General features: G+C 37.9%; 1 protein-coding gene across 4 annotated transcripts; it reads left to right on the top strand.

Moving 5' to 3' along the window:
• Positions 1–517: 517 nt before the first annotated feature.
• On the top strand, positions 518–27923 carry trdmt1 (tRNA aspartic acid methyltransferase 1). 4 transcript variants are annotated; one of them, XM_032552170.1, is made up of 13 exons: positions 671–905; positions 3943–4052; positions 5378–5836; positions 5986–6062; positions 8972–9043; positions 10408–10473; positions 13924–13993; positions 18090–18173; positions 18902–18979; positions 19910–20232; positions 22265–22322; positions 23192–23321; positions 26013–27923. In XM_032552170.1, the coding sequence occupies exons 4-13, from the start codon at positions 6025–6027 to the stop codon at positions 26177–26179; spliced, it is 1086 nt and encodes a 361-aa protein (XP_032408061.1). In that variant the 5' UTR covers positions 671–905; positions 3943–4052; positions 5378–5836; positions 5986–6024; the 3' UTR covers positions 26180–27923. The 4 variants fall into 4 exon arrangements, with proteins under 4 accessions (XP_032408058.1, XP_032408059.1, XP_032408061.1 ...); XM_032552167.1 differs by lacking the exons at positions 671–905; positions 5378–5836 and adding an exon at positions 518–625; XM_032552169.1 differs by lacking the exon at positions 5378–5836 and having other exon boundaries at positions 672–905.
• The last annotated feature ends 54 nt before the right edge of the window (positions 27924–27977 follow it).

A 27977-nucleotide genomic window follows, 5' to 3' on the forward strand; every position in this document is an offset into this window, starting at 1 on the left:
CCATTACTGCCATATATGCTAGAACTCACATCAATTAAATGTTTATTTTTTGTTATTGCTGTATCTCAAGTGATTTATTTCATCTATAAAGTCTTGTTGACTCATTAACTTTCCACTATGAATGTTGGTTAGGCAAGATATTGAACCAAACTTCATTATGGAATGTTTCCTGCTTTTCCTGTTTCTGTCCTACAAAATGTTGATTGCTATGTAAATATCTTCCTCTACCCAATATTGGGAATATTTTTATTATTAATTAACATTCACATTCATTCTTATTCAATGGAATCTGAAGTTCTATTTTTTAGATTGCATTGACTGTTTTTTTATTTTTTGTTTCTCTCCACTCCCACATCTAAGCACATTCTTTGTTGGTATGAAATTACAGCTTTCCTTGGTTCGTTTTTTAAATTAATCTTTAAAGAACATAGATACCCGGGAATGAATCTGTCCAAAAAATAGCCGAAACTGGTGCCCAGTAGATGGCGATAATGCGCCTTTATTCTGGTTGTTAACCGCCACAATACATCAACAGAAGAAGACCCATCTCGAAAAGAAGCCATGGAAAGTCTGCGGGTGCTGGAGCTTTACAGTGGAATCGGTGGCATGCACTACGCGTTAAAGGGTAAATGCAAATTATTAGAGGTGTTCATCAAACATGGCTGAGCTGGGATTCAAAATAGTCTGTTCAAAAAGACAGCAGATGGGATAAAAGGCAGAGCCTGTTTTCATTTCCCTGCCTGCTGTCTCCCATATAACACGTGGATAAAGACGGAGAAGGAACTTCTCTCTCTGTGGGAAGCTGTCATCCACTTCTGTGCAATGCACCTGATATGTGCGGGATCGTTTTTCCCCATGTCTCCTCTTCGGAGTAGACTCTGCTTCGGTGCTGATGTTAAATTTCTGTAAGTCTAGAAAATCTGTCAGCGTCCATTTGTACAAAACAAATAGTCCCAGCATAGCACTGTATCAGTGATGCAGTACAGACAGTAAATCAGTAACAGTGAATGGTGCGCATGTGTGTGTATTTGCTAAAGGCATTTTGCTACAAAGATGAATGCAGCACAGTTTTACATTAATCTTTACTGTAGCAGTGTCTTACAGTTACAAGCTGGTAGACACTTTCCCAGTTCATAACATTTCACAAACTGCTGCTGAAACTCCTCTAGCTCCCTTGTGCTTAATGAAATTGTCAGACTGTAAAATGTGAACAACAAAATTTTTCTGCACAAAACAGATAAAAAAGCCACAACATATGTACAGTATATCTTGGTAAATTTACCTTCCTCAGTCTGAGTATTTGTTTCCTTGGGTCAAGTAAAACCCCTAACATGTTAAGCATCCTTCCACCACAAAGCTCCACCTTTAGGTTAGGGACAGTTCACACACTCCCACCTTTTTTACTGGGTTGTTTTCAGAGTACCTGCTTTTGAGTTATTTGACATTGATATATGCAGTGGAAATTAAAGGGGGATGTTCTCAGACATCAACCTATGTTCCTGAAAAACATTCTACTGTGAAAATACCTCTATCTTCTGCTTCCTATAACCAACCTCCCTTTACACACAGCTTTTCTCTCACATCTCAGATGTTTTGTCTTCCACTTCAGTCATGAACTTTTCTGCTTCTACAAATTTGTCTTCAACTCACAAGAATGTTTGACTTTGGTGGAAGGCATCCTGCCTTTTTCTGGTACCATTAGTGAGAAAACTCACTAATGAGTTTACTCACTCATTAGAGAGTGAGAAAACTCACCAATTGGTCATCAGTGACTATAGACCTGTTGTTCTCTTGTCATCCCACATCATGAAAGTCCTGGAAAAACTCAACTTGGCTCAACTGAATAAGCAGACAAGGACATATCAGGACCCCATACAGTTTGGCCATTATCATACTATCAAAGAAGACAGCACAGGAGCACCCCAGGACTTTTCACTCTCCACTTCAGACTTCCAGCACAAGTCTGACTTCTGTCATCTCCAGAAATACTCAGATGACTCTGCAGTTTTTGGGTGTATCAGAGATGGACAAGAAGCAGGGTACAAGGAGCTGGTGAATCACTTTGTGTCATGGTGTGGAACAATCATATATCATCTTGAATCTGAACAAAACAAAGGAGTTGACTGTAGATTTGTGGAAAAAAACTGGAAAAAAAAACTTTGGGTTTAACTGAATATGGATGAATCTAAAACTGGACACAGAAGTTCCTTTCCAGAATTCCATTCCATTGACGAAATGGAACTCTGCAAGACTACAAATCTGGGGACATTTGCAGAAAGAACTAATGCTTTTTTCCCTTTTCGTCCAGTTTTTTTTATTGCTTTATTCCAGTTTTTTAGTACTTGTTAAATGTTTGATATTGGAGTTAAGTGTTGTTATAGTGTAAGTCTTGTTATTTAAAATCATGTTGACTAAGACCTGAAACACCATAAATGCTCTTGGGAACAGAGCCTCTTTTATGTATATTGTTTGGACAGTTCTCGAAAAAGAATTCCATATATCTCAGGAACTACAAGGTGTATTTGACTGGTTCAGGTAGCAAAATAAAAGTAATATTCCAGAGAATACTCTAAAGGTCTAAAAATCAACATTTGTATTACTGAGAAAGAACAAATACATATGGCACACAGTGAAAAAATTATTAATAAATTCTAATAAAATACATTATGTAATGTGTTTTCCTTAAAAAAAATGCAGTGGAAACAGAGAACCTCTAGCAATTCACAATACAGATTCTGACCACTTACTGTACCAAATTTCATTCCAAAAAATTAAGGATAAACATTTTAGAAAGATATTGGTTGATAAAATTCCAGGTGAACATTCCAAATGTGCCATTTTTGGACATTTTGGCACTATGTGTGCAATTACAAATTTCTCTTTATTTATTTTTCCTCCAACCTATATCTTGCTATAAATATTATTTGCGATTAATAACATTGTTTTTTTTTCTTAAAACAATATAAGAGTGAATTACTACTAAAAAGAACAGTCTTGGGCGCTCTGGTTATAAAAGCATTGAGTCCGAAAACCAAACCTACAGGGCAGATTTTCTGCAGCCCATTGGTTGATTTGGGTGATTGACACATCTAACATGGATTATGACCACAAAACAGCAAAGGTAATACTGAATTTATGTTTTTAGCTTCATGAAATTAGCTACGAAATTAGCTGTTTTTTTGTCTTCGTTGGCTGCTGGTTCAGTGAGTTTTGCACATAGCATGGTGATTCTGGTATTGTTGGAAACAGCAAAGTCTGGGTTTTAATCTGATAGGTAGTTTGTTGACCTTATTGCACTGTTATTGCTGCGTGTTTACCAGGTGTGAGCCTAGCATCTAATTAGCACCTAATTATGTTTTTAAAAAATGCTTAGTGTTTGAGCTGGGTGTTGTTGATGTAGAAAATTTTGTTATCATTTAGATGAGCTTTTGCCCATTACATACTGTAGATATGCAATATGCCTATATTGGTTATTGTATGGCATGTGTTTAGATTGATCTTGTTAGCAGAAGTGCTGAAGGACCCAATACTGGGTCTGTTTTGGAACATAGTGTTAAGAACTTGCTTGGAAAATATTTAAAATAATAATTTTTTTCACAAAATAAAATGTGCTCGTCTAAGCAATCAAAACTATGTTCTAAATAATTTGTTATGTAATAATTGACTCCCACAACTGTAATTAAGATGATGATGATGTTTATGAAAAATTTAAACCTGTCTTTTATTTCCACAAAAGTGCAGTTGTACTTAGGTATTATTACACCATCAGCTGCAGTTATATATATTTCATTCAACTGCTACTTTTATGTTTTTTAAGTGTAACCATTAAATTAGTTGAGGGGGCAGTGATATTTGAAACTAAATTATATGGATACAGAATAGAACAATCTGGATGTTTACATGATCTGTGTTTTTTCTGTTTGTTTTTTTTTTCTTTACCAGAAAGTGGGATATCTGCTCAGGTGGTGGCTGCTGTTGACATCAACACCACAGCCAATAAAATCTACAGGCACAATTTTCCAGACACCCCCCTCTGGAACAAGACCATTGAGGTAGGTAGTAATTGAGAACTGAGCTTGTCCACTGTAACGTCTCTTCAGTGATTTTGTCATTTTTGATCTAATGGAGTGGTTCAGTATTTTTTGTTTGTTTGTGTTTTGTTTTCCCTTTCATCCTTGTTTCTCATTTGTATTAGAAAATTTTACTTTAGTTTTCAAAGCTAATAAATGCCACCATTAGCAGTTTTCAAGTTCTTTTAAAATTGGTGTGGTGATTTTAGTAATTGAAGAAATCTCACCAAAACTCAAGATTAAACCTAATATTGAAAATGTTTTATAAGCACAGCATTAGCAAACTTTACTGCAACCTAAACGTGCAGGGCAGGGGGCCCGAGGACCGGAATTGAGAAACACTGCTTTACTCTGTTCTTCCCCAGTCTTCCCTGGCCTGACTCTTTTTCATTTGCAGATCATGCGCAGTTCCCTTACATTTTTTTGGAACCAGCTGAGGGGTGATACAAATAGGCAGCAGGCTGCATTCATTGATAGATCAGTGGATTTATGTCATTGGATGAGCAAAGAAGGTACTTTCAAAAAAAGAGCAAACAGCCGCAACCTTCATTTCACCATTGTACTGAGAGTAGAGTTGAGGTGGGTCGGGCTTCTGGTCATGATGCCTCCTGAACGCCACCTGGTGAGGTGCTCTGGGCACGTCCCACCGGGAGGAGGCCCCGGGGAAGACCCAGGACACGCTGGAGGGACGATGTTTCTCAGCCTTGAACGCCTTGGGATTCCCCCAGAGGAGCTGGAACAAGTGGCTGGTGAGAGGGAAGTCTTGGCCTCACTACTTTGACGGCTACCCCCTGCGACCTGACCCCGGATAAGCTTAAGAACATGGCTGGAGAAGATTTCGAGAATTCTGTTGTAGATGGTCGTGGTTGTGAATAGGAAAGAACTCCTGTAGCAGTCTGTATTACAGAGAATTTGAAGAAGCCTCTAACTGAAGACACTTTTTTGTCCATACTTTTCTTGATTTCATGTAAAATCCTTCTTTGTCTCATCGTCTCCAGAGGTTCCACAGTCCCCAAAACAGAACCAGAACAGAACCAGCCTTCTTTGTCAGGTTGTTGAACCCTTTTATGTCCCTGGCTCTGATACTGCTGCCCCAACAGATGACGGCAGAAAAGATGAAGCTCTCAACAGCAGACTTATAGAAGATCTACATCACAGGTCTCAAACTCCAGTCCTCAAGGGCCACTGTCCTGCAGTTTTTACATGTTCCACAGCTACAAAACACTGGAATGAAATGGCTTAATTACCTTCTTCTTGTGTAGATCAGTTCTCCAGAGCCTTGCTAATGACCTAATTATTCTATTCAGGTGTGGTGCAGCAGAGGCTCATCTAAAAGTTGCAGGACACCAGCCCTTGATTACTGGAGTTTGACACCCCTGATCTACATCATCTTGCTTCAAACCCTGAAGGACCTTAGCTTCCTCAAGAAGAACAGTCTGCTCTGTCATTTCCCTGTAGACTGCTTACCTTTTTGTTTTGGCACTAACTAATGTCAACAACAAGATGATAAAATGTTTCTGTGGTCAAAATATTGTAACTTTTACCTGCAACAATCAAATTCTAAACCTCCTGTAGCTGAGGTTCTCTTCCCCTGTAAGTGATTGTTTTATCTACCTACCTTATTTCTTTATTGTGCCTAACTTATTTAATTTGACCATTTATATGTGTATGTTTGTTGTGGTTTTATGTCGAGTCTTGCCTCTGTCAAGCACTTTACGAAACAGTTGGTTGGATGAAGAGTTATTCAAATTTGATGGATATATGGGGTATGCTTATTATATCAATGCAGTCTGATTTGTTTTTTAACCTGACCAAACAAATTTAGGTTGAGACGTGTCAATAGATCTTTGGTTTAAATTGTGCATATTATGTTATGATTGAGCTCAATTGAAATAATTTGCTTGTTTGTTTTAAGGGTATACCACTTGGCGACTTCAATAAATTATCTTTTGATATGATAATGATGAGCCCTCCTTGCCAGCCATTTACCAGGTATGATATTTTATTTAATATTTTTGGAAACAAAGTCATAAAAACTCAAGAAGAAATAAGGGGCAGTAGATTTGAGGCACTTGTCCACCAGAGATCCTCTCAACTGTTGAGCCTTTGTCCGCTCCAGCCAGATTCATCTCCATTAGCAGATCCAGCGCAGTGCTGCGTGACTCTTCTCCATTTTCTGTACCTACTTCAGGGGTTGTACCAGCCGCACCGAGCCGTGTACTGCACAGAAGCAATTTGGTTGACAGCTGAAATAAAAAAATGCAAAATTGAATTACAAGAAAAAGCTGGAGAAAGACCTTGCCCAGTTTGGCATGGGCTGAAAACAATTGTTGGATGAGAGATCAAGTGCAACAGAAAGGTGGTTCTACCTGGTTTTTGCCAATTGGCAAATGAGTTTAATATATTTTATCTTAGGTTTGATTCTTTTGATTTTAGTAATGAGATTTTAAATCTGACAAACAAACTTCTTTGGTGTGGTCATATCCCCTTCGATGTTACTTCTGTGGCTGAATCTTTTAAACGCTGTAAGGTTAGAAAAAGCCCAGAACCAGATAATATCAGTGGTCGACTGCTCTCCTCTTGTGCGAAACAGTTGGCTCCTATTTTTTATTTCATCTTCCAGATGTCACTTAACCAACAGAGGGAGCCGAGGTGCTGGAAGCAGTCCATCGTGATTCCTGTGGCTAAGATGAGCCACCCAAAAGTCCTGAATGATTTTAAACCTGTTGCACTGACTTCCCTTGTCATGAAATCTTTGGAAAAATTGATTAAGAGATCTCTTCTTACCAAGACTGAACATTTACTGGATACGGATCCAGTAAAGTACAGTTTGCCTACAGGGGCGGTCGGGGAGTTGAGGATGCCACTGCCACTTTACTAAATTGTGTTTTTAAACATCTTGAAGGTAACAAAAATCATGCTAAGTTGTCATTTGTTGACTTCTCATCAGCTTTTAACACAATCCTGCCCCATATTTTGATTGATAAACTTCTTAATAACTTTCATCTGGATTTTAATGTGGTGAGTTGGATTCTTGATTTTTTAGCATCCAGAACGCAGAAAGTCAGAGTGAATGGATGCTGGTCCAAAGAGACGTCTCTGTCTACTGGGTCCACTCAGGGCTGCGTCCTTTCCCCTCTTCTTTACATTTTGTACACAGACGACTGTCGCAGCCAGCATGATAATAGGTTAATATTAAAATTTGCAGATGACTCAGTGGTAGTTAGCCTTCTACATGATGATGAACATGCCCATGGCCCTGTGGTCGATGAATTTGTTGACTGGTGTGATAAAGCTTTTCTTTCATTAAATGTACAGAAAACAAAGGACATGTGCATTGATTTTAGACAGAAACCCCATAACACAAATCTAACAGTAATTAAAGGTCAGACAGTGGAGACAGTAGAAAACTACAAACATCTTGGGACTATTTTGGATAATAAGTTAAAATTTACCTGCCATTCAGAAAACCTACAAAAAAAGGGCCAGCAAAGATTATTTTGTCTAAGGAGGCTCGCAAAGTTTCAAGTTGATAAGTAATTGATGATCCTATATTTTAGATCATATATTGAATCTGTGATGACTTTTTCCCTCCTCTGTTGGTTTGGAAATCTCAGTATTAGATCAAAAAATGCCCTTAGCAGAGTAATACATACTAGCAATAAGATCTTAGGGATTGAACAATGCTCACTTACAGAACTGTGTAAAAAACAAGTCATTAGGAAAACTAAAGCCATTATTGCTGATATTTCTCATCCTTTACATGCTGAGTTCCAGTTTCTGCCTTCTGGCATCAGGCTCAGACTCCCTTGTATAAAAGGTAACAGGAACAAGTACTCCTTGGTTCCTACAGCAATATCTCTTTTTAATGCAGGACAAGGTAGGGGGACTTGCACCTGATATAGTGTTTGTAGCAACTGTCAGTCAATAATGAAATACACTGCTGTATTCTTCCCCTGTATGTGTTGATTTGTATTTCATGTCCTTTTTTTTTTTTTTTATCTTTGATACTTTGTTTTTTAGTTTTTATACTTGCTGCAACATCAATTGCCCAATTTGGGATATGAATCAATCTGAAATCTGACCACATGTGTTGGTTGGCCCTTGATTTATGTCACTGAAAACTCCAAACATTTCTCATAGCACAGCTGTGGAGTGACAGACATTCTGTCTGGTATCAGAGAGCTGCTCTCCTCATTCTGGAGGAGTTTAATTATGGGTTTAATCAGGAGCAGCGGCAGGAATACATGCAGTAACTTTAGCAGAGGACTGACATTGAATTAGCAGAGCTGCTAGCAACTCATCTCTCTGAGGAATGAACAGCAATAAAGAGGAGAGAAATGGTGAAGCTGTGGTCAGCTTTCTGATGGAGCCGTACTTTTGCCCCCTCTGTGTGAAATGCTAAACTACATGATATTAGCCTGGTGTGATGTGCATTTTATTTTTTGTTTTTTAATTTTTAAATATCTTTAGTGTGAAATTGATTTACACTTTTGACTTCATTTCCCAAAAGGTTACATATCTAAAAAATTAAAGTGGGAGAATATATTTATATGTACAGAGAAATAATCAGCTTATCTGAATCGTTATTTGTGTCAACAGTAAATTTCTATAAGATAAAATGAAATATCTGGGTTTGAGTCCATCAGAATCAGAACCTCAAGGTTCTCCGTGGGCGCAGAAAGAGTCTTTGGACCGTAATGGAGACGCTCACCACTGGAGTAGAACTAACTCACACATCAAGTGGTTAGTGAGTCTTGCCAGTGGAGAAGTGCCTTTAATCTGATCCTTATTCTATGTTACATTTACATTTCCGTATCACACTTATTTTTTACTGATGAAGATGAGAAGGACATTTTGTCAACTTAACTGGTATTGTACTTTGTTTTGTTCTTTTCAAGGTTAGGACTTCAGGGTGACGTTGCAGACCCCAGATGTAAGAGCTTCCTCTTCATCCTTGAACTCCTTCCAAGGTATGAGGATGTCAAATACGCATGATTTAGTCATAAGTCAGCCTGACGGATTTAAAAAATCATTTTAAAAAGTTGTTAGAATTTTTTTACTTAAAGCTACAGTATGTGAAAGTATAGCATGAGACAGATGATCTGTGGAAAACTTAAATTCCTCTGATCTGTGGTCTGCACTCCTCACACTCTGCCACTTGCTCTCTGCTGCGCCACAGATTTTTAACAACAGTAGAGCCTGCCATGAATGCCCAGGCTACAAAGATTAGCCACCAACTAAGACCTTTTTCCTGACTCTGATTGTTTATTTCTGACTGGGAACAGTGCATTTCTGCAGATGGCAATAGTAGCATTTTGACAAGGTGGAAGAGCGTATTTCTTTCACAGATTATTTGTATCATACCATACTGTCACAACATAGTGACAGTTTTAACAAATATGTAAGGAACATTTTTATTAAATCAAAGGTACATAAAACTGCTTTAAAGGCTGCATTCTGAACTTAAAGCTAATATCTCTATATCTAAACATTGGTAGGGCTACAAATATTTGAATATTATTAAAAAGTTCAATATGTCCTATCACTCATTTCAGAAAGTGAAACTCGTATGATGTTAATCGGATTCATTACACATAGAGGGATTTGAGGGACCTGATTTTCTTGTCCATTCGGTACCTGCCCACACTGCCAAAGGTGCCAAAAGCCGGTCCAAAAACCATGGTGTTCCTGTGTTTGATTGGCAATCAAACTGACCTGACCTTTAACCCCATAGATAATATATGGGGTATTCTTAAGAGGAAGATGAGAGACACCAGACCCAACAAAATGCCTCATTCATGCAAAAGAAGCTTCAACCAAGTATTGCGTGAACTGAAATTAGTGTACCTTTTAGATGCCTCACATTTCTGTTGAAAATATCCCTTTTTATTAATTTCTTTTCAACAAATTATTTTTTTTTTTTTCCAATTTTTTTTCTCCGAAGAGTTTTTGCGGCGCTAGTGGCTCGTATTTTTTCTACAGTAGGCAGACAGGAAGGGGGGTGAGAAGAGGGGGGAAGACATGCGGCAAAGGTCGTCGGGACCAGGAGTCGAACCCGCGACGTCCGCGTCGAGGACTAAGGCCTCCAAACGTGGGGCGTGCTAACCCCCTGCGCCACCACAGCACGCCCCAAAATTTTGTTTTGTCATTTGTTTCTAAACCATACCTATAAAAATTATAAGCAATGGAGTCTAGACAATGTTTCATCGAGAGAGACAGAGATAATGTGTACATTATAAAAACACTGTTCCCACATGACTATCCAGGAAGTTGCAAGCAGGACTTGTCCAATTAGCGGAATTCTTTCAATTTTCTTTTGCCAATATGATTTCAGGCTTTGCAAGATGCCAACATATATCCTGCTGGAGAATGTCAAAGGTTTTGAGAGCTCCTCAGCCAGGTAATGATGAAGAATATCCATCCATCCCTTCCTCTTTCCTTCCTTCTTTCACTTATATTCTCTTTCTCTCTCTCCCTCTCTCTCTCTCTCTTGATTCGAAATTTACTTTTTACAGTGGTGATTGACTTGTTTTGCACTTTAACACATTCTTTTTTCACTGGTGTTTCAATAGTGTCTTTTTTTGTGAGATTATGCGTAGTTTCGAAAATCTAATCTTTAAACCTTAATGGCGCAAGGGATGTGAAAAAAGGGCTGTGTACTTTGAACTTTTAAAATCTAAATGCGTTGATTTAATTTTTGCTCAAGAAACTCAGAGCAGTGTTGATAATGAGGTTGATTGGAAGAAAGAATGGGATGGAAATCTTGTTCTCAGTCATAAAACTTTGCTAAGTGCAGGAGCAGCTATTCTTTTCTCAAGACATTTTCTTCCAGTTTTTGTTGAAACTGAAGATTTCGCATCTGGAAGACTGATAAAGGCTATTGTTATAAAATTACTTTTAATATTATGAGAATATGAAAGTAATTTTTACTGAATGTATTTGCTGCTGTGAATTCAAGTGAACGTGTTTTTAGTAAATACACTAATAAATTGTGTCAACAGATTACTTAATTTTAGGAGGTGGTTTTAATTGTACGATGATTTAGATAGGAATCATTTGGAGCCACATATTATTGAAAATTATGATTTAGCTGATGTGTGGCGTTTTAAAAATGGAAAGATGAGGCAAAATTCCTGGGATCATTGTAAACTTTATAAGCCACCATTGACTAAAAATGCTGGTGATTTACAGTGGAGAATTTTGCACGGTATTGTTGCAGTTAATGCTTTTGTTTTCATTATTAATCCTGTTGTTTTAGGTAAATGTCTCTTTTGTTCATTAAGAAAAACAATTTTTCATTATTTTGTACAATGTTTCAGAATAATGGATTTATTTACATTACTAAGAGATATTTATAAATCATTTGGAGAAAGTTTCACAGAACAGTCTTTTATTTTTGGTTTTTTATGACAAAAGAAAGAAGACAATTGGACTGTTGTTGAATTGTTTTTCTTGAAATCAAGAAAAACATTCAGCAGCTTGTAGCTCCTTTTGTGCTCCCACAAAGTTTGTCCCACAGTCTGTTCTGATGCTCATCAGTAGAAAATTTAAAATGAATAATGAACAGAATACGGATTGTGTAAAGCTCTTTAAGAGTATGGTTAGAGCAAGAGTGATGCTAGAATATAAATATTATTTAAAAATGGATGAACTAAATATTTTTCAGAATATTTGGGATTATGAAGGTGTTTTATTTACTTTGTACACTGCCTGGCCAAAAAAAAAGTCGCCACCAAAAAATGGTCACACTCTCTAATATTTTGTTGGACCGCCTTTAGCTTTGATTACAGCCCACATTCGCTGTGGCATTGTTTCAATAAGCTTCTGCAGTGTCACAAGATTTATTTCCATCCAGTGTTGCATTAATCTTTCACCAAGATCTTGTACTGATGATGGGAGAGTCTGACCACTGCACAAAGCCTTCTCCAGCACATCCCAAAGATTCTCAATGGGGTTAAGGTCTGGACTCTGTGGTGGCCAATCCATGTGTGAAAAAGATGTCTCATGCTCCCTGAACCACTCTTTCACAATGTGAGCCCCATGAATCCTGGCATTGTCATCTTGGAATATGCTCGTTCCATTTGGGAAGACAAAATCCATTGATGGAATAACCTGGTCATTCAGTATATTCAGGTAGTCAGCTGACCTCATTCTTTGGGCACACAATGTTGCTGAACCTAGACCTGACCAACTGCAGCAACCCCAGATCATAGCACTGCCCCCACAGGCTTGTACAGTAGGCACTAGGCATGATGGGTGCATCACTTCACCTGCCTCTCTTCTTACCCTGATGCGCCCATCACTCTGGAACAGGGTAAATCTGGACTCATCAGACCACATGACCCTCTTCCATTCCTCCAGAGTCCAATCTTTATGCTCCCAGCAAACTGAAGCCTTTTTTTCTGGTTAGCCTTACTGATTAGAGGTTTTCTTACGGCTACACAGCTGTTCAATCCCAACCCCTTGAGTTCCCTTTGCATTGTGCGTGTGGAAATGCTTTTGCGTTCACAATTAAACATACTCCTGAGTTCTGCTGTTGTTTTTCTTCGATTTGATTTGACCAAACGTTTAAGTAATCGCCGATCACGATCATTCAGGATTTTTTTCCGACCACATTTCTTCCTGGAAGACGATGGTTCCCCACCATCCTTCCAGTTTTTAATGATGCGTTGGACAGTTCTTAACCCAATTCTAGTAGTTTCTGCAATCTCCTTAGATGTTTTCTCTGCTTGATGCATGCCAATGATTTGACCCTTCTTAAACAGACTAACGTCTTTTCCACAACCACAGGATGTGTCTTTTGCCATGGTTGTTTAAGAAATGAGGAGTTACTCATTGCATCAGCTGGGGTTAAATAACTTGTTGCCAGCGCAAAGATAATCGCCTATGCAGTACTTATCCAATAGGAGGCTTGTACCTATTTGCTTAGTTAAATCCAGGTGGCGACTTTTTTTTTGGCCAGGCAGTGTATAATTCTGAACTTTCATTTATGAATGTGTTAATTTTAATTTGTTGAATGTTCTTATCACTTCTGAGTGAATGAATTAGTTTTTAAAAGTCAAAAAAATCTTTCTATCTCTCTCTTTCTGCCTTTGTCTCTCTCTCTTGCCCTTTCTTTCTGTCTCTCTCTCCTCTCTCTGTAGCTCTCACTCTCCCCCCTCTCTTTCCTTCTCTCTCTCCCTTTCTTCACCATGACAGACTGGTACAGTGCCTGCTTCACTGCAGACGCTGCACCAATCCAGCCATCAGTCTCCTGTTCCATGTTTCCCTCATTTGTAAACAAGACTCTGAGATACTTAAGCTGTCCGCTGGTGACAGGGGGACAGCTTAAGTAGTGAGTGGAGGAAGTTGTCCACTTGGAACAGGACATCTTCCCAGACCCGGGAGAAGGCATTCCAGCTTTTTCTGGCTTAAGACCATGTGGCCTCGGATTTGGAGGCGCTGATCCTCATCCTGGTTACTTCACACTTGGCTGCAAACCGCTCCACCGAAAGCTGTAGATCACGACCCTGATGACTTCAGTGGGACCACATCATTTTCAAAGAGTAGAGACACGATCCTAACGGATCCCCTCAACACCATGGCTGCGCACAGAAATTCTGTCTGTGAAAATGATGAACAGAATCGGTGACAAAGGGCAATAATTATATCATAAAACCAGAGTATGTTTATGTAGAATCTGTGAATATCTTCTTAAACCTTAAGACTTGACCTTTGCTAGGACTGAGCCACTACATGAGAGATGAGTTCTTCTTTTTATTTCTGTTGCAGTGAGCAATGAAACAAAAGTCAATTCTTAAACACTGTGTGTGCATTGAATGTGTGTTAACTCTGTGCTTCTGTTTTTTAGGGACTATTTGATAAAAACCCTGAGTGACTGTGGCTACACTTACCAGGAATGCATGATCTCCCCGACAAATGTAAGAACTACAGAAGACTATTTTATGTAAAAATGACAATATCATAATCAAGTATTCATAAGATGAAGATGAGAGTCACCAGACCCAACAAAATGCCTCATTCATGCAAAAGAAGCTTCAACCAAGTATTGTGTGAACTGAAATTAGTGTACCTTTTAGATGCCTCACATTTCTGTTGAAAATATCCCTTTTTATTAATTTCTATTGGAGTATTCAAATTTTATGAGACCAGTCCCAACAAAATTTTGTTTTTTCATTTGTTTCTAAACCATACCTATCTTAGGTATGTCTTGAAATCTTTCAAGACGTCTAACCAATGCATCTGAATTTTAGGGCAGGACCAAACACAATGAATACGTGTACCCAGCGCTGGCTTGCATTCAAAACAGTTGAGAGAAGTTTGAGGGTTCATTTTCTGTCTCCTCCTAGGAGGAATTTACAATCTGTGAATGATTTTGAGCTGTAAAAGCCTGGCTTGATTACAAATAGATGTTTGTTTGCATGATTCCAAATGACATCCCACTTCTCCTCAAACACACCCAATTTAGTTGGCCATGTTTGTGCAACACCTGGAGCTGTCAGTGTAACAGGTCTGCACATTATAAAAGCAGCTAATGATCTTCTTACCTGGACACTTAAACAGTAACTTCTCTTTTGGAGATAAGGTGGCATCAGAAGCAAATGTAGTTTTTTTAAAATATAAAGTCTTGACCTTAGAGGTATTTAAAATAGTGGCTACTGTGGAGGCCATATCTAATCCGGATTAACTCAAATGAACAGAAGGAGGATCGCACAAATAAGTAGTTCATCATGACATGTCCAAATATTATAACTGTTATGGCTACTCTTGCATCCTAATAAGGTCCAAAAATCAAAAATGCCAGAGTAGATTTTTAGGAAGCGGTTTTCGACTCATTCAAAATAAAAAGCACTCGCAGAGAGTTTTCTGCACTTGCTAAGCCGGCGGTCGAGGCGCCGAGGCGGTCCACCGTGTTTTTGTATTAAAAGATGTTAAGTAGACAGGAAAAGTAAAAATATTACTGGGTATATGTTATGGGAAAACATCGCCAGTGAAATGATATTTAAACCCACAACGAGTCTTAAAAACAACAAATCAAAAAATACAATTAAAATGAATATCAATTATTTGCACTTTTGTTTAATCCAAATTAAGTCAGCGGCTCCATAAGGCCCCCAGGGCTTCAGGGGCCATAAATGCTAATATTTTAACACAATAAATGTAACATTTATTTATTGAGATGATCCATGCTGCTAAATTTGATTTAATGGTTTCAGCATAAGTTAAAAGATTTTAAATTGTTTAACATTTATATGTAAGCTGGTAAGTTTATTTTGTAAAAGTTCAAAGAACAATATTCATAGTTAAATAGTTTTGTTACCATAGCAACAATCTGATGCTGTGAGTTTAATCTTTGAGTTTGAGCTCTCTTTGCCCACAAATACAAATTAGTAAACTGCAATTATAACTGATTGCTTTTTAGGTTGGCCAGTTAAACTATGCTCTCTGTCTCCCAGAATAAATCTAACACAGAAGCTGTTAGAGGTGCTGAGGTTTTTAGGAACAAAAGGGGCCCCTAAATCAGATTCTGCTCAAGGCCTCATGCAGCCTTGGACCGGATTTGCATGAGTTAAACCCGCTGCACTGCACTGCACAGCAAACGGGAGATTTAATTTAATTCTTTTAATGTGACCTTAGTAGGTCTTCCATTTCATGTCTGTTGAGTTTTTAACAAGGGAACACAGAAACTATTTTGATTGGTCCAGTTTCTCAGATCTCCGCGCAGCCGTGCACATTAGCTCTGTCTGACTAAGTGGACAAAGCATTTCATATGGTTTGATGCTTCGTAACTGGAAAAATAACACTAAAAATAATAATAAAATAATATAAAACCAGCGTGATGCGTGACAACGATATGAGCTCGAAAGCTCCTCACCGGGCTGAACCTGCATGATGAGGTTAGCGCTTGTTCGTTAACCACAGGGTCACAGGGGGTTGATGTAAATATCCATACAGGTCAGCCTGTCTCCAGTTTGAGTGAAAGGAGGCGCGTTGAGGTAAACTTTAGACATCCAGCTGCTGCAGTGCGAGGCAACGCGCAGAGGCGCCAGCGGTGTGATTGGTCCGGCTTAAAATGCATAAACTATAAACCTATCTTCTATAAACTTATCTTTTAGGAATAAATCTGCTCCGCCAGTGAACCGCTCAGAGCAACAGAGACGCTTGCAATCCGGCTTAGAAAAAAGAAAAAATAGTGTTTTTTATTTATTATTATTTTCCTAAAAACATAACCAACAAAAGGCTTAGCCTGGAGGTGGGGCTTGCAAAGCATGGCGGCCACCAGGCCTATAATATACTGGGGGAATCCCTGTTCTGGTTTCAAAAAGTGTTTTCTTTACTTATAAAAATAACAGAAATATTCTCCGAGTTGACTTCATACAAAAAATTTCAATATAAATGTTAATTTTGTGGTAGAAAAACAGTTTCACTCCTCACTCTATCAAACAATCAGATCAACTACAGCAGCTGCTACTGCTTGTTAATCACAGCAGGAGGCTGACTGACAAGGAGGAGTGTCTAAGCAAAACGAATAAATAACAATAGATCTACCATTCGCATAATCTTGGATCTGTAACATTAATAATTTAGCAAAAAATAATCTAATTCTTAATAGGTTCCAATAATAGCCTGTATTTGTCATACCTGGCTCATATTGTACAGGGGAGAGCAGAGGAGTCAGTGAGGATCTACCCTCTAGCTTTCACACTGCAGACCAAGTTTTAACAGTATTAACAACAATTGTATTGTTATGGGAAGACTGCACCATCTCTGTAAATCTGTCTTTATTGCATCTAATAAGGATGTATAATTAGCCTATAACATTTGATGAAATATAGGTCTTGACATTTCACGTTAAGAAAAGCTGGCATCCAATTTTCAAAAATTTCAAATAATTTTTGCCTTACTGCATCTTCTGGGATATTGAATATAACGCATTCTTCTATCGCCCCCTGTTTTCCAAGTTGTCACTGTGGTCTGCGAGGGTCTTGACTTTCTCTTCCAGGGCTTGTACTTTAGCAGTGAGGGGCTTTTCAGCCTCTTCTAGCTGTAGCACCCTGCTTTCAGCTTCGTAAGCCCTCTTAAGCTCGGTTGTATGCAATGTGACCGTCTTCGCCAGGGGTTCCAGCTTCTCACTGATTTTCGACATAGCCCTGTCATTACCTCGAGTGCTTCAGCAAGCTCTGGTTCCAGCTCGAGCTCAGACAGGCTACTGCTGTTCTCGTCGTTTTGTTCACTGTGTTGAGTGAAGCCTGTTACTGAACCACTGACCTGTTGGTCCAGCTCGATGATTTTGCGTTTAGAGTTGGACATCGTTTCATGTTGTCTAGTCCAGAAGTTCTCTAAAGTCATAATGTGGTGTCAGCATTTGCTAAAATGAGAAAGATTCCTGAGAAAATGTTGCAAAATGGTGGTCAAGAAGTCTATAGTCCATGAACAGAGTGAACTGAATAGTCTGAAAGTCTCACTCTTCCAGTTGGTCATGGCAGATGTGCTCTTGTACTGAGCCAGGTTCTGGTTCTATTGGAGGTTTCTTCCTGTTAAAGGGGAGTTTTTCCTCTCCACTGTCACTACACACTACATGCATGTTCAGTATGAGGGGTTGCTGTAAAGTCAATGGCACAATGCCATTGATAGTCACTACCTGCTCATGCAGGAGAAGCGAATGCTGGAAGTCGATGACTCGATGCAATCTGCTGAGTTTCTTTAGATAGAAACTTCTTAAGACATTTGAATAATTAATTGAGCATACTGTACTGCTTGATGAGTTGGATCAGTTTGAATTGATGCAAGTTATCAAGTTATGTTTGTATAATTGAATTAAAATTATTTTTTTATAAAGTGACCTGAGATGACACTTGTGAATCGATCCAATATAAATAAACTGAATTGAACTGAATGTGTTTAAATGTGTTTTGCTGTTGATGGATCTGATTACTACCGACTTTGTTGACGGAATGACCTACAACAAAGTCATTCTGACAAATCTTTGTTATTATTGTTGTATTCCTTTTGTAGGTGGGGATTCCAAATTCACGACTGCGTTATTTCCTGGTTGCTAAAATGTCTGCAGAAAATTTGAGCATCCAGACAAGTGCCAAGGTAATATTTGTTGGTGTTTTAAAACAGATAAAGGGTTGTAATGTCAGCTTTAGTGTGAATTGACTGGTCTCTAACCTAAGGTAGAGGCTAGATGGTGATTTATATTCATTAACATTGGCCAAAATCTTCAACTCAAAAGTACTTGTGGGCTGAAAACATAAAAAATTTTAATCTAAAGTCACAAAAGGTTTTATTGAGAATTTTTCTTCCTACTTAACAATAACACTTTAGTTTTAAACTAAGTGTAAACTATTTATGAAATAGATTTGCATAGAGCAGTTTGGCCATGCCCGCTTTTGATTCCATTGAAATCTGAAAATTTCTCATGGCGAACAATTTACGCTGAATATGTTAAGCCCTCCAAAAAGCCACTTAAAGTAGTGACATACCAAGAAAAAACATTGCATTTAATGTTGCAGGCAGCATTGGCAGCTCGTAGCTCAGTGCCGTTCCAGCCTTGCACAGATGATGGAAGCTCCGGCACACTGCTGCTGTTGTTGCTCTCATGCCATTCATGTACTTGTCCACTGGGCGGCACATTTGTCACATTTTAAAATTGACCTTCAGTCCAGTTCAATATGAGTCAAAGCCTTTGACTCAAAGGCATTATGTTCACTTCCTGTTTGGTGGCGAATGATTGGCAAGGACTTCCTCTAGGCTTTTTAATATGTCATGTGTGATTATCAAGTATTAGTGGATACGGTTTCAATCTTCTATATCATACACAGGGAGAAGCTGGAGGAGTCACCCAATGGTCCTCAGTTTCTTCTCCAAGTGAGATGATGTCATCAAACTACCACACCAATGTGTGTAACAATGCTCCCTATTGATGCACAATAAAGCTGGTGTAGATTGGATGATGTATCAGGGAGTATAGCTGTTGGAATAATTTAGAGAGCGCATTGGAGACAAATTCCAAAATTGGCTTACTGGCCTGTTTAGAGATCAACAAAAGTCACTTATATCGAGTACAATGTAAATTGGACGATGCATATGTGATTTAGAACCAGTTGTATTCAAACGGGGCTAAAACCACTTAAACAGGGCTGTGTGATGCAGCTGGAAGCGTGTGTGTGTAAGTTATTTTAGCCTCATATTTTATGACGACTGGTCAGATTTTGATGCAGTCATGAGCTTTTGATAACTTTTGATCTTCAAAAGTGAAGATCAAAATATAATAAATAAATTCATTATTATATAACACAGAATTATAACTCACAAATTTAGAGACCTGATTGCTATGGGTACTCAAGAGTCTGTTGCTTTTAATCCCAGGAAGCCTAAATCTGCAGCTAAATGTTCTATGGTTTTGTGGTATTACACCAAGTGGGAACAACAGCAACTTGGCTAACAAATCCTGCCTCTCTGTCTGACAATCCAGTGAATGAGTCTAGCTTTGGGACTTGCAAGGAGAGCAGCACCTGCCTGACTGCACTGTATTGAGTGAATTTTGGTGGAAGGAGGGTTCAGCCTTTCACAAAATTGAAAGAAACTCTTTAATATTTCACCATACCAACACATTTTTAGACAATTTCATGTTCCCAATTTTGGAAACATATTTCAGCTATTACTTAGAATTTGGTTTGATGGTTATTTGTGTTGACTGTAGTGATGTCATGTTTCACAGTAATTAAACGTTTTGTTTGGTAAGGTGTAATATTTTCTTCGTAAAAGCCATCTGTTTTGTAATTTTATGGATTCATACATGGAATATTTGACAAAATTTCTCATTCCAGGGTTGTTCCTTTTCCCATGTGACGGACAGTGAGTTTCCTGAACGGTCCTCTGTCTTGAGATCTAAATGTCAGAATACTGACCAGCCATCAGAAGACAACCCCAATGTTCATGTCCTGTATAAACGCGAGACTCAAATGGATTCTCAAAAGAAGACTAATCAGAACAAAAACCTATCTTTTCAACAAATACAAGGCTACTTGGAACCTCAGATGAATATAGACATGGAACTTTATCTCCTTAAACCTAAAACCTTGTTGCGGTATGGCTCAATTTTGGATATTGTTCAGCCCCACAGCCGGAGGTCTGTCTGCTTCACTAAAGGGTAAGTTTAATAACTGTTTAAACATAGTTTGATACATTTCAATATTTTAAAGTTTCAATCACTATTTATTATCTTTTTCCAATAAAAACCTGCTTACAAGATGCGAAAGATATTATATATTTAGATATTAAACATGTTAAAAACATAGTCTGTGTAGAAGAATGTTTTTTAACATATTTGCTCAAAATGTTACCATGTCATGACAGTATGCTATGAAACAGATAATCTGTGAATAGATCGAGCTCCATTTCCTCTCAGAGCTGCTACTGCCATCTGAACATATGGACTGGTCCCGTTCAAAAACAACCAATCAGAACCAGGAGCAGGGTCTTAGTGCTGTCAATTAATCTCATGTACTCGCTGCTAAATGGTGGAGAAACTATTTTCCATTACAGGAAACCTGTTTATTTGCTGTCTTTGGTGGCCATACTAACTAGGCAAAGCATTCACAACAGGCTCTGCTATCTGCAGCACAGCACAGAGCAGGAGGATGAGTGGTGCCACTCGAGATTGTAACTGACCCGAATCCTGGCTCTGACTGGTTGTTTCTAGTTAGCACTGGGAGCACTGGGAGGTGCTCAAGTTTTTCACAGATGATCTGTCCCGTACTGTCATTTGTTGACAATAAATATGTAAAAAAAAAAAAAAAAAAAATTGTAAAACTTACATACTGCAGTTTTAATGTTAGTGACACTGCTATCTACAAAATGGTAATTGAATACAAATATTTAACGAAATAAATAATTGCATAAGTACTACTGCTTTCAAATGATTGACAAAAAATAATCAGACTGATCACACTCACTATACCTAACTATCCAAGCTTGAAATATAAATATGCACGCAGTTGTGCTTCTTGCAGGAATATTCCATTGGGTAAGCCCCTCCTTCTGCCGTAATCCTACCATCTAAAATGCAAGAAAATATGCATTTTCTTTTAGGGTGTTTTTTAGCAGATAACAGGTAATGTAAGCAATCATTGTAAGCAGTTAGTTGCTACTGGGAGTAGCAACTAAGGGAAACTTACTCCACTAAGCATACATACAGGTAGTAGCAATCTTGTTCAGGGGACAACTGACAGTTAAGATATATTTTATTTTCTAGTTCTCGGGGGGACCACCCCTTACTAATGCCACAGCTGGGCAACTACCCAGGCAGCTCATATCAAAAACCACCACTGCATACACGTTTTCTAAAAATGTTTTATTTTCTTAAACCAAACATGTCTGAAGATTCTCAGTTTTCATCCACCTTATTGTCTTCAAACCTTCCCTGTGTAGATTTAACTGGATGCTTTGGGGAAAATATATGTTGTCTGAAGCTGTAGTTCTCTTGGAGATGGGAACTGATTGTCCTGCAGGATCTTCCAATATTTTACTGCTTTACCTGCTTTCTTCACAGGCCTTCCAGGGCCTGTTGCCAGTAAGCATCCCCACAACATGATGCTGCCACCACCATGCTTCACAGTGGGGATGGTATGTTTGTGGTGATATGCAGTGTTTCATATCCATCAAACATACCGTTTTGTCTGATGGTCAAAAAGCTCCATTTTGGTCTCATCAGACCAAATACTTTCTTCCTGTATTTATGCAATCACTTATTTCACGTTAATATTTTTGTTTAATTGTCATAGTTTTGTAGAAATCACCTCATGAAGGAAATTTCATGACTGAACTCAGCAGCATGTACTCTGGAATTCACTGAGCTCCATTTTTATCAAATGCTAGTAGCAGCAGGGCAGTGACCGATGATTTGAAGAGGAGTCCCAATACTTTTGACAATTTAGCATATATGCAAACTCAGACGTGCAATTAAAAAGAAATTAAAAGACTGTGTCAAAGACATGAAAGCAAAACAAATAATTTGTTGCTCCTCTTTCATAAAGATGTGGTAACAACCCTAGTTTTCATTTAGCTAAATTTCTGTATTTGATTTGGCTTTTTTTTTTCTTGCTCATAAAAACGGCTATTAATATGTATAGGTTTTATTTTTACATGCAAGATTTATTATTTTGTGATACTTTTTTGCTTAGTTATGGAAGGTATGTGGAAGGAACTGGATCAGTTCTACAGTGCTGCATGGAAAATGAGGTATGTAGTTTTTACTTTCAGCCACAGTGTAAACGTTTTTGGCATAGATAAATCTTTACAGCTTTACTAGAAGCTCATTCCACAACTACCTCCTTAGACTTCTTTATTCTTGGGTTCGGTGATGGAGTAAGGATAAATCGCACGACCGACATACGGAGGTGTCATTCATCGACACGGCATGTTTTCTCTTTATGTCACAGCCTGTTTTCCTGTCTGACAAGTGCCAAATAAAGGCCACTGGAGCCAACAAAACTTTAAAAAAAAATAAATTCTTGTGTTAATGACGTTAGAATTAACTAATCATTTGATGTAATGGCAAACTATAGCGATGAACTACAAGCTAAGGTGTTTCAAATGTATAAGTGTAAGACTTTTTCCATGTCTTAAGAGCGGACCAAGATGCTGAGCAGACAGCGAGCCAAAATGGCGGTGGTTTCTGCATCATCCCACGTTGTTGCAAAGCAGTTATTGTTAGGGAAGAACTACTTAGGCTGCGTTCACACTACAGCCTGAAGTGATCCAATTCTGATTTTTTTTTAGGTAATACAACCTGTGTCTGATCTTTTCATGACAGTCTGAACAACACAAGTCAAATTCTTTTTGAATGCGACCCAGGCCACCTGGGTATCTGATACATATCCTATTCAAATGTGACCTAATGTCCAGGTCACATTTATCTGACCTGAACGTCACTGATACTTGACAAATGTCATTATTCTGCATCCTTGGCTTCTAACATTTGCCTTCTGGATTAGCTCCAGTTACTTGAGCTATGATTTCTAATACAATTGGAGCTATCACTTGGACAATCACACAACGTATACGCTGGTATGTCATCATAGTGAAATTTCTCTCTGTGTGCTTTGCAGATTAGTAGTGTGTTTGCCAATCTGGACCAGTTGACTGAAGAGGAGAAGCTCCAGAAAATGTTAAAATTAAATCTACGTTATTTTACTCCGAGAGAAGTAGCCAACCTGATGGGCTTCCCTCAGAGTTTCTGTAAGTCAAAAATGTCAGGATTTTGTTTTTCACACGATTTGCCTGTGTTAAAATTTTGATATTTTCCATTTCACACAACTCTGCTTATCTCAGTTCATTCAGTTTTAAATTATTTCTAGCCCATTATTTTCATATAGAAATAGTGTGGCAACTCTGCCTCAGGCATCATCGTGATAACCTTGAAAAGCCTCCTACATAAACAGTTGCTAAAGTTTCAATCTGTATTTGCTGTGTATACACCTCAAAGCTTGAGTGTTGGATACATACATGCATCAACTGGCTCCTCTCAACGTGAAGGAGCAGGGGCTCCTAGATGACCAAGCTTTCAGTCTCTGTGTGAAAGTTATAGTGTTTCGTTTGCTGCTTGGCCTCCCTCAAAACTCTTGATTTTGTTAACTTTTAATCCCCTGCCCCCCAACTGCATACTGACTGAAGATGAAACGGATAACTCACAATCCCCAGGAGGAGTTTGTTAAAGTTTGAGGTGTACGAATGTCAAAAATGCTGTTTCTCATCTGCTTTTGTTGGTTCACATAAAATTAGAATCAAATATATTTGTTTGTGGTTGTAATGTGACAAACTATGGAAAGTTTCAGGAGGTATGAATACTTTTGCAAGCCACTGTAGATTACCGTATTTTTCGGACTATAAGCCGCTACTGTTTTTTCCCACGCTTTGAACCAGGCGGCTTATAGCCTGGTGCAGCTTTTCTGTGGATTTTTCTTCAACCACCAGGGGGCTCTTTAGCAGGAAGTGAATTATTGGAAGTCAAAATTGGAAATCAAAAATGAAAGCGCTAATTTTCATTTAGAACAAGCACACATGCTAGCAGCAGGCTAGCATGTTCTAGGAGAAATTTCTTCAAACTCACATGCTACTGTGAAACATTGTCTCTGTAGTCCAGATATTGAAGTCTTAACGAGAGTTCACTAAGGTTTTTGTACATTCCACCATCAGCTGTTGTCAACACTGCATATGATACTATTGACTCAGTTGTTAAGATTTAGACATAACTTCCCAATGCACCTTTGGCAATATTTCGTTAACTTAAAAATACCTCCCTCTCTGCAAAACTTTGAATATTTAAAAAGTTTGTCAGCTGTTGCACTAGAAAAAACAAGAGAATTCAGAAGGGAACTTTGTACTCTCATAGGACGCCGGCTCCTAATAGCCAGTATGCACACAGTGCTTTAATGCCTAAGAGTAGACCAGACCAAACCCCGGCAGTCAGTTGTGGAGATCTTACTTCAGTAAAAAATAAGGGAGATGGTACTGAAGACAAAGAAAAAGTTATGTATCAGGACAAACAGCTTTTCTTTTATCATGTCTATGCTATAAATGTGAATTAGAAGAGGAAGGACTACACCTTAATTTAAAGAGCTTAGGAAGAGAGAGGAATTTGCTTCTGTACTCCCCTGAACAAAGTTAGGGTTTACTGACTTTGTTCAGGGGCAGAACAGCTGAGGAGAGAATTCAGGTAGGCTGTTTCAGCAGAAAGTGAGAATGAGCAGCAGCTGCAAAACGCATCAGAATGGCAGCGAACATGCACGAGAATTTCTAAGACATGTAGCCAGCAGCTGAAAGCCAGTAGAAATTGATGCTGACAGAAAAAAATCAGACCAAATGTTTGCAGATCTATCATGCCATTGTAGACAAAATAAAGTGTGGTGCCTGAAAAGCTGGTTATTAAAAACCTAGGCTGGATCTCACCAGGACCTCTCTTTTGAAAGTGACATACCCCTCAAACCATAGAAATTCTCTGGCAAACATCTATTTTCAGCTACTTGAAGTTTTGCGTTTTCTTGTTTGAAGTTCTCAGCATTATTGTGGGTTGCTATGGTTGTGATAAGCCAAGCATAGAACAAAACTCTACAGTAAATAGCTTGATATAAGTATGGAGGGAATGAATGTCAGTGGAACGAATAACCCAATTAAGAGAAGTAAGGTGATACTTAAAATGAGGAAGCTTAATGCCAATATATTTAGAGGAAACATGTCTGTCACTTGAAGAACATTAGCAATTTTGGAAATTTGGTTTTAGAAGCTTACTATACTACATGTAAAAGTAATAAAAAGGGAGGGCATAAAAAATTTGGGGTAATTTTAAACAGTGATATCAATGTAAGATCTAAACTAGAATGAGAAGTGGTTACACTAAATAATCTTTATATACCTCCTAAACATGGTCAGAAAAATGTGAAGGCCCTACACACTTAACACCATGTGAGAATCTGAAGGGATTGTAGTGTGTGGAAGACTTTAATATGGAACTTGATTACATGGTTGGTAGACAAAGCACAAGAAAAACCAACACCGTTGTGAAAGATCAGGGAATGGTAGCTGTATGGAGGCAAACAGTGTACACACCGCTCAATATGTCCAACACTCACCATATCAATGGATGATATGATGGGATCCATACAGAGTAGTTATATGAAAAATAGAAGTAGCACATATTTCCGATCACTGTGCTATCAATTTAAAACAAAGTCTAAACACCAGTCAGAGGTTAAATGTGAGCTTGAGAAGTAAAAAATGATTTATATTTTAGTTGTTTATATTTTATTTGTGTAAAGTGAACTTTGTAACTGCTTAAAATTGCAATGGTTTCTTTATCAAGCTAACATGTTTATTTTCTGTTGTTTACATGTTATAGTTTTTGACAAAATTATTTTTTTCATTTCCTTGCAGCTTTTCCAGAGGATATCTCAATCATCCAGCAGTACAGAGTTTTGGGAAACAGTCTCAATGTTTTGGTTGTGGCCAGACTTCTACAACTGATGACATCTGAGCATTTTGGACATTCTGAAGGAGAAGAGCAGTTCTCAGTCTTGGAAAATGAGTATCCGTGCTCTTAATTCTGTCGCTGTGGATGAAGAGTTGTGGATATAAATGTTGATCAAACATCATGAAATAGAATTTATTTACAGAGTGCACGCAATTTTATGGCATCAGCGAAGTAACCTTAACAAAACTCCTACTTATTATATTCTTATATGCTGTAGTCGCACAGCTTTTTCTCATTCTGTTTGCAATACATTCAGTTTTTTAACTGATGCAAGCAAAGAAAATCTCTCCATCCAGATAAGCAGAAGACACTGAAATTGTCATACTATGCCATCACATTGTTATACCATAAATATTAGCTGCATTGCAAAACTTAGCTAGCTTTTCTTTGCTACTCTTTCTATTTATAATGAATCATTAACCTTTTCATTTTATGCTAAAGGTAAATAAGTATAGGGTGAGGTTAATCTTGCCTGATATAAAATAAATGGGTAGATGCTGCTGCAATGTAGTTTATTCAACTACACAAAGGAGTACTGGTTATGTGGCTGTTATGTCAGTGTGCCTTAAAATCTGCTTTCTCAGTTGGCTGTTATTTTACTTTCGCATGTTTTCTCTTTTAAGTACAAACCATTTTAAAAGTATGTGTTTTTTCCTGAACTTGTTCCATATTTTGTAATTTTCAACCAAAAACGTCAGTGTATTGTTTTGTGGGTTTTGTGTCATATTTGCATAGCCATTTAATATCTGTGAAAGCTGCATATGTATTCTTCATTCTGATTTTTTTAAGTAAAACCCAGTGAAACACATTTAAATTTTTCTAATGAGAATTAGCCCTCTAGCTAATCAGAATCAGTTTTTTTGGTTAAGTTTGTGTGCACAATGAATTTGTTGTTTTCACATGCTCAGACATTAAGTATAGACATGCAAACATTAGTGTAGCTAAAATAAAGATAAAAGAAGATGTACATATATGAAGACCAAAATAATGATATTGTGTAAAAATGTAATTATCATTGCCAATTGTCTCAGAAAGCAAAACTCATTCAGTATCTCAGAAAATTAGAATATTGTGAAAAATCACATTAATTGAAACTCATGGTGTCACACCCTAATCAGCTAATTAACTCAGAACACTTGCAAAGGTTTCCTGAACCTTTGAATTTTCTCCTTCTGCCTCAGTCGCCTACACAATTATGGCAAAGACTTCTGACTTTAAAGAAAACCGTCATCGACACCCTTCACTTGTGATGGCAATGAAGCTTCATGAAGCATTGAACCTTTCAAATTACTACAAATTAGTAATTTGTATTAGTAATTATTATTACGAATAATGGTGGAAATTTCCGGAGACTGAGTATTTGGCGGGGATTATTTTAATGTCTAATCAATGGCTTATGACTTTGGGAGTGCAATGCCAGCTCAACAGGACCAATCATTTGCTAAGCAGCAAGGTGGGGTTTTGGGTTTATTTAGATTATTCCATTTTAGATAATGATTAGTTTTGTTTTTCCTACTGTGTGTAAATGGTTTGGCCAAATCGCTAAGCAAGTTAGCCTCAGGTGTCTTTGGGTCAGGTCAGTTCTGCAAGTTAAGCTGAGTATCCTTTGGTTGTTGAGTTAATACACTGAACAAAAATATAAACGCAACACTTTTGTTTTTGCTCCTATTTCTATTAGCTGAACTCAATGATCAAAAACATTTTCTATATACAAAAAGAATTTCTCTCAAATATTGTTCACAAATCTAAGTCTGATGGCACTTCTCCTTTGCGTACATAATCGTGTGTTCTAATAAATTAGAACACAGGATCTATGGTGGGTTTCTTTTATGTTTATAGGCAATGGTTTATTATTACTGCGTGAAACT

The sequence above is a fragment of the Xiphophorus hellerii genome, chromosome 21 (genome assembly GCF_003331165.1).
Source record: "Xiphophorus hellerii strain 12219 chromosome 21, Xiphophorus_hellerii-4.1, whole genome shotgun sequence".
NCBI lineage: Eukaryota > Metazoa > Chordata > Actinopteri > Cyprinodontiformes > Poeciliidae > Xiphophorus > Xiphophorus hellerii.

Excerpts from the sequence above, each read along its gene's own strand:
- trdmt1 (XM_032552167.1), top strand. The coding sequence starts at position 562 with ATGGAAAGTCTGCGGGTGCTGGAGCTTTACAGTGGAATCGGTGGCATG. Across the intron at positions 626-3,942 it reads CATGCACTACGCGTTAAAGG|AAAGTGGGATATCTGCTCAG; the intron begins GTAAATGCAAAT and ends TTTCTTTACCAG. Across the intron at positions 18,174-18,901 it reads GCATCCAGACAAGTGCCAAG|GGAGAAGCTGGAGGAGTCAC; the intron begins GTAATATTTGTT and ends TATCATACACAG.